Genomic DNA, 16,112 nt, shown 5'->3' with positions numbered 1-16,112 from the left:
CTATTTTTGTAAAGATTCAAAAATTCTGATAGTTGCCCTTGGAAACAGACAGCGGTTTAGTTCCACCCCACTACCAGGCACGTGACCCAACAGCTGGACTATTTATAACGTAGCTCTACATTTTATGGCAAATATCATTTATTCATCTATCAAAAATGGACCTGTCAACTCTCCTGACACTTGTGTTCCCCATAAAGAACAATTCTGGAGCATCTGTTGTGCCGTTCCTCTGTTATTCCTCCTGGAAATGTATGATAAATTGACAACAGGCATTACCATTCTCCTGGTCAATGGGGACCTGTCCCTACACATTCCCTATGAAATTGGCCTTTGTGTGTGTGAGACAGAGAAATTCGATTCTGAGCCCCGTTGGTAACAGCCTGATTTAAATGGTGATTATCTGTAGATGCAAAATATGTTGACGGTATAAAAGAAAGGGAAAATAGATAAGGGGTGTGACGGCGGGATCGGACTACAACAAGAGTTTATTTTTTTAAAGTCTGTGACTATGGAGACAATTAAGTCTGCATAGGAGCTGTGTACACACAACGGTAGGAGGATTTTAATGAAGACCATTTTATCATTTACTTTAGGATGTAGCCTTTAAATTACCACTTGGGCACGACGGCAGAATATAGGTATACTTGGAAGAAATTGCAAGCAATGTATGAGGGAAATAGACGGGGGGGGGGGGGGGGGTCGTCTTGTGCTGTTGTGTTGACTTTTTTTTTTTTTTCACTGCTTGGCAATTAGGCGAATCTGTGAGGAAATTAATGTGATTTTTTTATACAGTTTAAGCTTCTCCCGGCTCGGAGTGACAGCGAAGACTTTCCTCCTTAGATCCACATCAGTCTGACTGATGCACCCGGCAACTAATCGCATGTCAAACACGAGATATTTTATGTAATAAATTACAGGCAAAAAGTAATTTCAGTGTCATTTATCAGCATTATTATCAGTCCAGTTTCTCAGGATTAATCAACATTTCTCTTTTAACTCTATTTTGCATCCGACCGGGAGAAATCCGGAGTCGTCCCTATTGCTGTATTGGGTTCAGCAACAAAAGGGTTAATGCACTGCGTTCAGCAACAAAAGGGTTAATTTCCATTTAAGCAATGAATGTCAGAAATGGCTGAAAAAAATGGGACGAAAAAAATTATGTTTATTTTTGGTTTCCTTTATAGGTCAATGCAAATCCAGCAAAAGAATAAAAGTAAAAAAATTAAAATAAAATAAAAAGAAAAAGAAAAAAACCCACAAATTTTGTCACATTTCTAATAGATGCCTCAGGATTGGGCGAGGTCGTTGCCAAGGAGAGCGTGAAGCAGAATATTAATAACGACGCCCTCCCTCGCTCGCTCACAATCTATGGGGTAATTACATTTACATTTTAATTTCGTAAAAACACATCTATTATGATTTCCACCCCCCTCACAAACAACCGTCCTGATTTACAATTAATTAATAGGGTCAGGATATGGTATTTGACGGGGGTTTATTGAACTGCGCACGTCGTATCAAACAAAAGTACCGGAAAAGGTCACCATTTAAAGCGACACTCATTCTATGTTCAGGGACTTTGGAGTTTGCTCATAAACCTTCCCCAGAAAGTTCTTAATGTAATAGTTCAGCCATCAGTGAAACCTCTGCAGCGTTTATAGCGTTCCCACAATTTAACATAATATAAATCTTCTTTAGTAACTTTGTCAATTCTACGTGTTAATGTGTTAATTATGACTTCTACTCCAATCACAACCAAAGCTAAAGCCACAAATTTGTTGTTTTCCGGTACTCTGAGCGGTCAGACTTTCATAAAAGTTGTGTGGCATGCAGTCTGTTTCCAAGGGTAAGAAGAAAAAAAAAGTTCTGGAAGCAGCTCTGGATGTGATTGGAGTATATGAGATAAATCGTCATCAAGACCAAATCGTGAAGCAAAGTGTTTTTGAAGTTATTCCCATCTTAGACATTTATGGCATATCCACCGGAAACGTCTAAGTGTCCTATAGATGTAGGTACCACCTCAGGGACCCGCACTTAGCTCTAGAACAGGGGTCCCTGAACCGGTCCCATCTTGTGCCGCTGCTCTCCGCCCACGGTCTGACAAGGTGGTCGGAGGTTCTGAAGCAGCTGAGCTACGCTGTTTTCATAATTCCCATAGAAGTGAACAGCGCAGTTCGCCATGCTACTCTGTTTCCGTACTCCCAATCACCCCATTAGACAGAGCAGCAAGTGCCAGACAAGGTAGGACGAGCGTCTATGGGCCCTGTTTTAGTGATAGGTGGGACCCGCATTTATCGGAAATTTATGACAAATAGTGGATATGCCATAAATGTCCAAGGGGAAAAACCCTTTAAATGGGGTATTTTGGTTTAAGTAAATTAACACTTTTCTTTGTATAATGAATTCATACAACATACTTTTTGTATCAATTCCTTACAGTTTAAGATCTCTGCTTGATGTCATTCAATAGGAACTCTCATTGTTTACTTCCAGTGAATAAAAATCGGTCCGGGTCATGTGATGAACACGCTGGTGCTTGGGCTAGTTACAGTGTGTTTAGCAGAGCTGGGTCTTGGAATAAGCCTTGCACTTGGGTGTCCATCACATGACCAGGACACATTTTGATTTACTGTAAAGAAACAAAGAATTCATAATAAATGACAGCAAGCGGAGATCTTTCCAGCTCATAATATCCCTTTAAAGAAATGTTTACCTAAGCTTCAGCCAAGCTTATTTCCAGATAGTTCACATATAAAACTAGATACCATCAAATCATTTCAAATAAAACAACGCCACCCGGTGGCCACTTTAACAAGAAAAAGTAATTTTTGAATAATATAATATTGGATTCTGAGAGCAATATCCTACAAAGGATAAGATCATGCAATCATTTCATTCCCATAATGACTTTGTTTTATGCAGCCGAGGATCACTCAATATGAAACTTGTTTCCGAGCACATATTTTGTCATTAGATGAATGTTGGGAGTTAAAGGCTCATTTTCGTAGTATAAATGCAAAACGGTAGCTTATAAAGTGCTCGCCTAGAGATTCGTTATTATAGGACGTCACTCACAGTAGGGTTGGACTGCCTGCAGGAGTGGTGGGCCAGGGTGGGGTAAGCCTTTGGCGCCCAAAGGGGGTGGGTCATCGTGGGCAGTGCCAGACTGCTGGAGCGCTAAATCAATCTCTTCATCGCTTAATCCTACAAAGGAAGAAAAAGGAAAATTTTAGATGAGCAGAGACCCTGTGTGAGAGCGTATGTGCGCAGGAGCACTATTCCATTATGCCACTGTCACTTTAAAATATATATACCAGGAGGGTAATAAACGATGGCGCTCAATCTTATAGACTCTGCGCGCGGATATTGTTTGAGGTTTGATTTTCTCATTCAATTTGCTTAATTTCGCAACAGTTTTATTACTGCGGCTCAGAGTTCAATACACCACAACCACTCCCCTCAATGTAACCCGTCAACAGCAAAACACGCTCATCTTCATCATCCGCGCGCGCGCGCCTTTAACCCTTTTTCCCCTACAATAACAGCAGGCAGGAAGCTGCGGAGGATTTTCAATGGTTAAAGGTTAGCACCCCTCATTCAGCTCACGTAAGACGCACTGAAACCAGACAAAACAGAAGAAAACTAACCAAAGCTAATTATGTAAAGAGGGAGCTCGTTAACGCGCATCGTTACTGGAGGAGAGGAGAAGTAGTCGACGTTTTATGACAAAAGGAGAAATAAAAAAGGAAATCAAATGCACACAGAGCGATTATAGCAAAAAGGAGCAAAATACAAAACGAATACCAAATAGCCCCGGCAGCTTTAACCTTAAGAGCGGGAGCTTCTTTTATATCATAGTCTTGTCATAACTTTTAGGATCTTCCACAAAAGATGTCCACAGAGGAGATGACTTTATTTTCTCACAGCATCATCATATTTAAAAGGACATGTTCACCGTGACAACTAATTTGTAATGCTCAAATAAATCTTAAATAAAAAATGAAGCACCTTTGTAAATAGTCTGGCTTAAAAATCTCCTACCATTCTGTGTCTACAGGGCCTATGCAGACCTGTGTGTTTCCATGGTAACAGACTACAAACAAACCATGTGTAGTCTGATCCTGCAGTCATATTCCCTTCCACCTGTCCTCTAGCGAATATACTATTAGATCAGCAAGAATTAGGGGACAGATGGAAGGGAATATGACTGCAGGGTAAGACCACACAGAGTTAGTTTGCAATATGCAACCATGGAGACGCATAGGTCTGATTAGGAGCTGCATACAAAGAATAGGAGATTTTTCATCAAGACTATTTACAAAGATATCTCAGTTTTATTTTTTAGATCCATTGTAGCAATAGAGAAAAATGGCTGCAAAGGTGTACATACATGGACTGTGACATCAGGGGCTTCCCTGGGGCCGGAATCCTGGGCCAAGTGCTACCTGATGATCTTCCAGGGCATTCCAGACCAGGGAAAGCTCCCAAAAGTTAATGGAGACCTGTGGAGATATTTAGCGTGTACATAGGGAGCTTTCCCAACATGCACGCTAGACGTAGGGCCAAAACGTGATGTGAACAGGGCCTAGAAAATCTTCCTTTCTGTTCAAATAACGCTGGGGCTATAGGTCGGTAGTAAAAAAAAAACAAACAAAAAAAAAACAATTCCATCCTGGTGGTCAAAGGATAATATTTTGGGCTCCATCGGGTAAATGGGGGCCTATGCCTAGGTACAGCGTAAGCACCAGAAGCTATTCCAGCGCATAGATCTCATAAGGTGGCCATACAAATTTGATGTATGTCGGACCAACCTTCTGATTTCGGGGCGGAACCGGCCGCCCATCTAATGTGTATGATGGTGTCCCAACTCTCCCCCGAATGCAGATATCTGAAATTTATGGCCTACTGAATACCCAACAGCTTACCTAGTGTCAACGCCAACATGTACACCAGAGTAGGAAATACATTTGCAATAGTCCGTAACCCATAAAAATATAAAAAAAATGTCTAAACATCAATATAAATAGTAAATAATGCGGATGTAATATCCCTTTAATCAGGACTAATTCACCCCATCATTCAAAAGAGCACAACATAAAACGACAAATTGCCTTACATAAATAAGGCACTAACAGCGTACACAGATATACATGTAGAATTCACCTGAGACAATTTCACACCAAATTACGGTTTGCTATGTAGAGTCAAGTGTAAGCGACTGCTCAAGGTGGAGTGGACAGTAACAAGAGTAATGAACGAGAAGCCGGACATGTCTTCTTAAAGAGATCTTTCTCCATAATCAACACATTTTCATTTATGGTTTAGACCAAGTTGTATTATTGCTTCAGTGGTTCTATGACACTGGTAAAGATTCAGGTAAATATTAGAAAGGGCTTTGGGCTGGATATACAGTAGGTGTCTGTGCATCCCATTATAATGCAATTAAAGCGACTCTATACGTTTGCAAAAGAAATGCCACGAAAATTTGAAGCACGATTTATTTGCTAAGAAAATGGTCTATAACTGTCAACTCAATGTAGTTCCATTAGAAAGTGCTTTTGTAGAAAATATTATACCCAATATAACAATGGCCCTATGTACAAAAAAAAACTCCTATAATACTGCTCCTATATACAAGAATATAACTACTATAATACTGCTCCCTATATACAAGAATATAACTACTATAATACTGCTCCTATATACAAGAATATAACTACTATAATACTGCTCCTATATACAAGAATATAACTACTATAATACTGCTCCTATATACAAGAATATAACTACTATAATGCTGCCCCTATACACAAGAATATAACTACTATAATACTGCCCCCTATATACAAGAATATAACTACTATAATACTGCTCCCTATATACAAGAATATAACTACTATAATACTGCCCCTATATACAAGAATATAACTACTATAATACTGCCCCCTATATACAAGAATATAACTACTATAATACTGCCCCTATATACAAGAATATAACTACTATAATACTGCCCCTATATACAAGAATATAACTACTATAATACTGCTCCTATATACAAGAATATAACTACTATAATACTGCCCCTATATACAAGAATATAACTACTATAATACTGCTCCCTATATACAAGAATATAACTACTAGAATACTGCCCGTATATACAAGAATATAACTACTATAATACTGCTCCTATATACAAGAATATAACTACTATAATACAGCCCTCTATATACAAGAATATAACTACTATAATACTGCCTCCTATATACAAGAATATAACTACTATAATACTGCCCCCTATATACAAGAATATAACTACTATAATACTGCCCCTATATACAAGAATATAACTACTATAATACTGCTTCCTATATACAAGAATGTAACTACTATAATACTGCTCCTATATACAAGAATGTAACTACTATAATACTGCTCCTATATACAAGAATATAACTACTATAATACTGCTCCTATATACAAGAATATAACTACTATAATACTGCCCCCTATATACAAGAATATAACTACTATAATACTGCCCCCTATATACAAGAATATAACTACTATAATACTGCCCCCTATATACAAGAATATAACTACTATAATACTGCCCCTATATACAAGAATATAACTACTATGATACTGCCCCCTATATACAAGAATATAACTACTATAATACTGCCCCCTATATACAGGAATATAACTACTATAATACTGCCCCTATATACAAGAATATAACTACTATAATACTGCCCCTATATACAAGAATATAACTAATATAATACTGCCCCCTATATACAAGAATATAACTACTATAATACTGCCCCCTATATACAATATAACTACTATAATACTGCCCCCTATATACAAGAATATAACTACTATAATACTGCCCCTATATACAAGAATATAACTACTATAATACTGCCCCCTATATACAGGAATATAACTACTATAATACTGCCCCTATATACAAGAATATAACTACTACAATACTGCTCCTATATACAAGAATATAACTAATATAATACTGCCCCCTATATACAAGAATATAACTACTATAATACTGCCCCCTATATACAATATAACTACTATAATACTGCCCCCTATATACAATATAACTACTATAATACTGCCCCCTATATACAAGAATATAACTACTATAATACTGCCCCCTATATACAGGAATATAACTACTATAATACTGCCCCTATATACAAGAATATAACTACTATAATACTGCCCCTATATACAAGAATATAACTAATATAATACTGCCCCCTATATACAAGAATATAACTACTATAATACTGCCCCCTATATACAATATAACTACTATAATACTGCCCCCTATATACAATATAACTACTATAATACTGCCCCCTATATACAAGAATATAACTACTATAATACTGCCCCCTATATACAGGAATATAACTACTATAATACTGCCCCTATATACAAGAATATAACTACTACAATACTGCTCCTATATACAAGAATATAACTACTATAATACTGCCCCCTATATACAAGAATATAACTGCTATAATACTGCCCCCATATATACAAGAATATAACTACTATAATACTGCCCCTATATACAAGAATATAACTACTATAATACTGCCCCTATATACAAGAATATAACTACTATAATACTGCCCCTATATACAAGAATATAACTACTATAATACTGCCCCTATATACAAGAATATAACTACTATAATACTGCTCCTATATACAAGAATATAACTACTATAATACTGCCCTATATACAAGAATATAACTACTATAATACTGCCCTATATACAAGAATATAACTACTATAATACTGCCCCTATATACAAGAATATAACTACTATAATACTGCCCCTATATACAAGAATGTAACTACTATAATACTGCTCCTATATACAAGAATATAACTACTATAATACTGCCCTATATACAAGAATATAACTACTATAATACTGGCCTATATACAAGAATATAACTACTATAATACTGCCCCCTATATACAAGAATATAACTACTATAATACTGCCCCTATATACAAGAATGTAACTACTATAATACTGCTCCTATATACAAGAATATAACTACTATAATACTGCCCTATATACAAGAATATAACTACTATAATACTGCCCCCTATATACAAGAATATAACTACTATAATACTGCCCCTATATACAAGAATATAACTACTATAATACTATCCCCTATATACAAGAATATAACTACTATAATACTGCCCCTATATACAAGAATATAACAACTATAATACTGCTCCTATATACAAGAATATAAGTACTATAATACTGCCCCCTATATACAAGAATATAACTCCTATAATACTGTCCCATATATACAAGAATATAACTACTATAATACTGCCCCTATATACAAGAATATAACTACTATAATACTATCCCCCTATATACAAGAATATAACTACTATAATACTGCCACCTATATACAAGAATATAACTACTATAATACTGCTCCTATATACAAGAATATAACTACTATAATACTGCCCCTATAGATAAGAATATAACTACTATAATACTGCCCCTATATACAAGAATATAACTACTATAATACTGCCCCTATATACAAGAATATAACTACTATAATACTGCTCCTATATACAAGAATATAACTACTATAATACTGCCCTATATACAAGAATATAACTACTATAATACTGCCCTATATACAAGAATATAACTACTATAATACTGCCCCCTATATACAAGAATATAACTACTATAATACTGCCCCTATATACAAGAATGTAACTACTATAATACTCCCCCTATATACAAGAATATAACTACTATAATACTGCTCCTATATACAAGAATATAACTACTATAATACTGCCCTATATACAAGAATATAACTACTATAATACTATCCCCCTATATACAAGAATATAACTACTATAATACTGCCTCCTATATACAAGAATATAACTGCTATAATACTGCCCCCATATACAAGAATATAACTACTATAATACTGCCCCTATGTACAAGAATATAACTACTATAACACTACTCCCTATATACAAGAATATAACTACTATAATACTGCCCCTATGTACAAGAATATAACTACTATAATACTGCTCCTATATACAAGAATATAACTACTATAATACTGCTCCTATATACAAGAATATAACTACTATAATACTGCCCCCTATGGATGATAATATGAAGTTGAAACAGGAGAATTATATATCGGAATTGAGTTGCCCTCCATTCTTAAAATGAGAATGTTATATAGAAGAATCTACAACCATAGATATATATATATACACACACACACACACACACACACAAACATACCGCCACAAGTCAATAATATGATCTGTTGCCTCAGCATTCACTAAGAACAATATATATGTAATTTACAGAATATGAAACCTGCATCAACCCCCCCCCCCCTCAACAGATGATAAGAGGTTAACCAGAGCAGATCGTCCGAGAGGGAAGGACGTTGCAGCGTTGGCTGATATTATAAACTCCTTGCCGTTGTTTATCACCAGCCTGACTAATGCCGCTTTTTTTTTGTTTTTTTTGTTTCGAATAATCTAATGCAAATTAGACACACGCGTCTCCCAGTTGATTGCTATCTGAGCTGAATAATCTGCGAGACACCGAGGGGACACAAGGCAAGGACTCGGCAGAGAGAGAAGCCTGGCAGTCACACAGTAACACACGCCTCTATATTACAGATTTCACCTCATTTCTCTATCGATAATATTTTAGAGTTTTTCTCTTACTAGAAGACTGAATTTTTAGTTTAGAGATTTTGCGCTATGACATAATTTGCCGTTGTTTTATAGTCCAAAAAATGAAAGTACGTCGCCATATTTATTACCCTTTCCATTGGAAACTATTACTTTACCGGAAATTGTCCAATATGATGTCACATGGCTCCGGGCAACTCACATTCCCCATCATTGCCGGACTAGAAGCTCCAGCAGAATATAGATGTCATTGATGGAATCCTGTGTTCTGTCAATGGCTTGTTTTGATGTACTGCCAACTAAATATCAACAGAATGCAGGCTGCCATAAACAGCGCCTGTATTCTGCTGACAGCAAAAGAGAATATGATCCTTTATAGTGGTCATCCCTATAACATTGTATTAGGCAATAGCTTCTAGAACACTCTAAAATAATGCTTAAAGGGGTATTCCAGCGTCAAACATTTTTAACTTATCCATGGGATAGGTGCAAAATGTTTGATCGGTGGGGGTGCGACCGCTGGGATCCCTGTTTCGCAGCGGCTAATAGAAGTTTGAATGGAGTGGAGGATGGGCGTGCGCGGTGCCTCTTTATTCAAAGTCTATAAGACTGGCGGAAACAGCCAAGCACAGAGCAGAATTTATTTACACAGTGACTCCACCAGCTGAATAGTGAGTGCAGCTCTGGAGTATAATACAGGATATAACTCAGGATCAGTACAGGATAAGTAATGTAATGTATATACATAGTGACTCTACCAGCAGAATAGTGAGTGCAGCTCTGGAGTATAATACAGGCTATAACTCAGGATCAGTACAGGATAAGTAATGTATGCGCACAGTGACTCCACAAGCAGAATAGTGAGTGCAGCTCTGGAGTATAATACAGGATATAACTCAGGATCAGTACAGGATAAGTAATGTAATGTATGTATACAGTGACTCCACCAGCAGAATAGTGAGTGCCGCTCTGGAGTATAATACAGGCTGTAGATCAGGGTGAGTACAGGATAAGTAATGTAATGTATATACACAGTGACTCCACCAGCAGAATAGTGAGTGCAGCTCTGGAGTATAATACAGGATGTAACTCAGGATAAGTAATGTAATGAATGTACACAGTGACTGCACCAGAAGAATAGTGAGTGCAGCTCTGGAGTATAATACAGGATATAACTAAGGATCAGTACAGGATAAGTAATCTAATGTATGTACACAGTGACTCCACCAGCAGAATAGTGAGTGCAGCTCTGGAGTATAATACAGGATATAACTCAGGATCAGTACAGGATAAGTAATGTAATGTATGTACAGTGACTCCACCAGCTGAACAGTGAGTGTAGCTCTGGCGTATAATACAGGATATAACTCAGGATCAGTACAGGATAAGTAATGTACACAGTGACTCCACCAGCAGAATAGAGAGTGCAGCTCTGGAGTACAGCAGAATAGCGAGTGCAACTCTGGAGTAAAATACAGGTCGTAAGTTCCAGCAAGCACAGCTTTAATGAATAATCAAGAGACATTTGGCACATTTTAGGAAGATGAGGTGAAGAATAAAAAACATTATACATAAATTAGGCAACTTTGCATATAATCTTGATTAAAATGATCCTACCATTTCGTTTCTGCAGCTCCTATGCAGACCTACTTTTATCCATGGTAACAGACTACAAACAAATTCTTCGTAGTCTGATCCTGCAGTTATATTCTCTTCATTACTTTTTGAAAAGATACATTTATATGACTGCAGGATAAAACTACGCACTGAGTTTGTATGTAGTCTAACAACTACGGCAGGAGATTTTTAATCAAGACTTTTTGCAAAGTTGCTTCTTTTTCATTGCAGATGCTTTAGAGCAATACATTGTTGCAAAGATGGACGTAGCTTTAAATCTTTTTTGCTGGCCTCGTATACGCCCATGTTACAAACTGCCCAGTCACGAAAACCTGAGAATCATCTATTAATGACATTAAACTTCATGACAGACGGACATACAGAAAGACAGACAGATTTCACATTTCCTATATATGATCTGTGATGTTGCAGCTCTTTAGTTTGGGAAGCTGCACAGAAAATGGGAACCATTCGTTGTGTCAACTCCCGCTGGTCGTTTGCCAATTTCATGGATTTCGGGTCAGCCTCACTGAGTTTAACATCAGCCATATTAGAGTCCCAGCCAGGTGTCCGTGATCTTTTATAGCAATATTTGTTGGGTTCTAAAACCTGAACGCCTTTTCACCACACTGGTCTGATGTCTATAGTTCACCTGCTCTAATGTACACATGTAGCAGAGCCAAACTTGTCTCTTAGGGAGCTGTAAAATTTGTACAATTTTCATCACTCCGAGTAAGGATAATGTAGTCAATTTTCTTGCAGTCCTATGCAAAAGCACAAATAACCTCATTTGTGCCAAATGACAAACTCACCTCTGCTGCATCTGTGTATAATAACTTCATAATAACTTTCTAGTTCTTCTTTTCTCCCACCTAAACTTGGGTGCGTCAAAAGGAATGAATCATGCCGCCACCTCATTAGCCAATTACCCCCACATTAGCTCCTTTTTTTAACGCCAGCGTTATGCAGTACAATACAAGACCCCAGGGCGAGGTGCCGTTGGCGGCGGTGGTGGTAATGAGAGGGTTAAGGTTGAGTTGGGAGAGCACGCAGGGCGAGAGAGCCGTTAAAAGTCCTCGGCTGACCCTTAAGACCCCTATTTCCCAGAGCCCTGTATAAAATTGAATTTTTTAAACATAAATTACACGTAATGACGACACAGTAAAAACTAACAGTAATGGAAAGCTGTGCTGTATTTCATTAGGCGAGCGTATTCTGTGCTACCTGATACAGACGGCTCTTGTTTATGAGTTAGTGTGTTAGCAGATGTGGATAGAGGCATTCTCCTCGACCTTGCTCTTCTCATTGGGGCATGAAATTACGATGCCAGCACCTTCATATTACAGCCATAAATACTGTAAACTGCAAATTTAAGCCAACGGCTCCTATTGTCTCTGAACATAAAGCTGATCGGTATTTATTTAAAAGGGGCGAGGGAAAAATATTATATATCACATTGTTTATGGGTTTTACACCCCTCCCTCTTACACAGCGGCAGAGAGATCGGTGTGTGTATATATATATATATATATGTAGCGTATGTTATAAAATAAACTATTACAAAAATTGAGGCACTGTGATTATTAATTCGGAGTAACTCCAACTTTGACCATTTTATTTTTGATCAACGTTCTACAGCTTTTTCATATGACATAAGGGCAGTGATTAGTGGAGGACGGATAACACCAGTCCCGGCATATAGGACCAGGAACATTATATATAAATGACGTGATGTAGCGTTGGTCAGGGCATGCTCATCAACACTTGTGGCTGGAGTATTAGTGCAGTTACGCACGACCGAGTGCCACTCAAGACATTTTTCATGGCATCCGAGTGGCACCCGATAGTTTTCACGGACCCATTCACTTTAGCGGATGAATCGGTTCCGTGAAAACGGACCTGATTCTCCGATCCGTGGAAGGAGGTCATGTCCTATCCTTCCACGGATGACTGATGGGACCCGGCCGGCGCACAGTGTCGTGTGCATGAGGTGTTAGGCTACTTCACACTGCGTTTTTGGCACAAATTCCAACGCAATCAGTGCCAAGAAATGCCCCAAATTGCTGCCCATCAATTTTATTTTTTCAGAGCGGCTTTTGGTCACTAGAGAAAAAAACAGCGCCATGCTCTTTCTTCAAGTGGTTTCTGCCTCTGACCTCCCATTGAAATCAACAGGAGCGTTTATTGCGGCGTTTTTTGCATTAGACTCCGCCGCAGGCAAATAATGGTGTCGATTCAAAATCTGCTTCAAGATTTTTTCTGCCAATCAAAAAACACAGTGTGAACTCCCCCTTAAAGCTCCAGGTAGAGTGGTTACCCAGCTTTCCTAGAGACCTGAAAGGCACATCTAGTTATACAGCAGGCTGTTCATCAACACAGAACTAGATTTGCTCTGCAGGCCATTTATATTTGGTAGTGATTTTTGAGTCGTGGGGTAGATTTGACACCAGTTTAGGTGCTCCTTGCAAAAATACCAGAACCACCCAAAAAAGTTACTTTTTATATTCCCATTCCTATTTTACAGACAATCCCACACATATATCTCAGAACACAAAGTTGTTTTTTTGCATCTACACACAGAAACAATAAAACTCTACCAGTTGGGTGCTGTCAATTTGATAAGCAATTGCCGCCTAGTCTCCGAGTACAAGAAGCAAAAAGGCTCCAGGGTAAAAACAACTGGTGATGGCAACCCACGTGCTGAGGTGCAAGACCAGGCTGTGGTGGCATCAGCACCTCCCCGGAGAACAAATTATACTTTAAAAGAAACCTGCAAAGCAAGCATGAAATCCTGCCACACACACAGCCTCGAGTAGGTTACAACATTAAGTAGATTATATATGGAAATGAACACTAATTCTAGGTTTAAATGAGGCAGGGTTTGCCCGCACCAGGGTGGTAAGACTGTCCGGTCCCTAGCAGGGAGGCAGCATTGTGTCATATGAGGGTGGCAGGGCTGTTCAGTCCCCTAGCGGGGAGGCAGGATGGTCTCATATGAGGCTGGCAGAGTTGTAGGAGGATGGCAGGGCTGTCCGGTCCCGCAGCAGGGTGGTAGGACTCTCTCATAAGAGGGTGGCAGAGTTGTAGGAGGGTGGCAGGGCTGTCATGTCCCATAGCCGTAAGGCAGGACTGTCTCATATCAGGGTGGCAGAGCGGTCATGCCCCATAGCAGGGAGAAAAGACTCTCTCATGAGGGTGGCAAAGTTGTTAGAGGGTGGCAGGGCTGTCCATCTAATAGCAGGAAGGTCTAATATCAGGGTGGCGAGTTGTAGGAGGGTGGCAGGGCTGTCCGGTCCCATTGCAGGGAGGCAGGACTGTCTCATAACAGGGTGGCAGGTTTGTCCCATAGAAGGGTGGCAGGTTTGTCCTTTAGCACGGTTGTCCCATAGCAGGGTTGTCCTATTGGACAGTGGCTGGGCTGTCCGGTCCCTGAGCAGGTTTGTCCCATGGCTAGGGTTATCTGGTGTAGAAAACCCATTTTTAAATTCCCTATATAAACCCTCATCTATCAGCCAGATCGCATCTCTCACACTGGAGGACCCATCATATTGACGCATTACATGGACGGTCCATTGATTTCAATGAGAACTTTGCAATTCTTAATTTCCCCTATGATGGCGCTGCCAGGTTTACCACAAACCACCGGGAGTCTCAACAGTGGGACACTCAGTGATCGGTTTATTGTTGTGGTACCCTTCAACTAAAAAAGGGTATATTCCAAAACGGACACCCCCTTTTAAGAAACCTAAGAGGCGGGGGGGGGGGGGTCGGTCTGTGTTTCCACCACTTGCTTATATTTTATATGTACTTTCCTACCATGCACAAAAAAAGCGATACTAGCCAGCATCAGTAAGGACATCTATAGGGCGCGTGGAAATAATGGGTTAACGCAGCACTCGGTAATGGTCCTCCGCACCGACTTCATTACAGCGCAGCCTGGTGTCCTCCCCTCGGAGCAGAGCATGAAGCAATGTCATTCCACCGAGCCCTGGCATACTGATGCAACACCTGGACCAGATGAGCTGAACAGACCCTGATGCAACACCCGGGGCCCAGCTGAGTCCCTGGAACTATTCTCATCCTAATAGAGACATAAGAGCGGGCGCGCGTGTGTGTATCTGGTGTAAATACACGTCTCAGGGGGGGGCACTCCTGCCCCCCCACACTCACAAACTAATCTCTCTATCTTTAAAGGGAAAAAAAACCCATACAAATGATTTATCATCTCTCCTTCCACTGGGAGCCCAAACCTTGCAGCAACTATGAGAGTAATGGGCTTGAAAATAGAAAGATGTTTTTGCAGAGCGGGCAGAGACAGGGGATAAAGACCCCCCGGTGACTGCCATGTCCTGAGGTCACCACGAGCCGGGTCTACTTACCCAGTTAGTGCAGGGTGGGCAGCAACATTCTGCAGGGCAAATAGGTTAATGCCTTCCCCTACGCCACACCAGTCCGTCAATCTAATGCTGTATTGCCACCGAGAGACCGTTACGGCTAATATAAGAAGCTTTTATTGGCTTATGGCCGCGATGCAGCGTCTATGTATCCGACATCAATCACAGCCGGATAGATACATGTCATTGGGGTAATTATGCTTTATTTATAGTCATTTTCAGCATTATTTTCAATCTCTATGCCAAATAATACTCATCCAACTATTATATAGGGACCCCACAGTTTTCCGTAAAGCGGACCCCTATAATTTCAGGGTCTTTTTTTTATC

General features: G+C 39.3%; 1 protein-coding gene across 1 annotated transcript in view; it reads right to left on the bottom strand.

Moving 5' to 3' along the window:
• The window catches only part of PEX14 (peroxisomal biogenesis factor 14), a 96,640-nt gene that overhangs the window by 14,850 nt on the left and 65,678 nt on the right, over nt 1-16,112 (bottom strand). Inside the window, exon 4 of the mRNA XM_075839332.1 lies at nt 3,076-3,204. Coding sequence (XP_075695447.1) covers nt 3,076-3,204 — 129 coding nt within the window. The remainder of the gene's footprint in view (nt 1-3,075; nt 3,205-16,112) is intronic.

Source organism: Rhinoderma darwinii, chromosome 10, assembly GCF_050947455.1.
Source record: "Rhinoderma darwinii isolate aRhiDar2 chromosome 10, aRhiDar2.hap1, whole genome shotgun sequence".
Taxonomy (NCBI): domain Eukaryota; kingdom Metazoa; phylum Chordata; class Amphibia; order Anura; family Rhinodermatidae; genus Rhinoderma; species Rhinoderma darwinii.
Note: the sequence above shows the minus strand (reverse complement) of the source record. Positions and strands in the feature narration are given on the sequence as shown.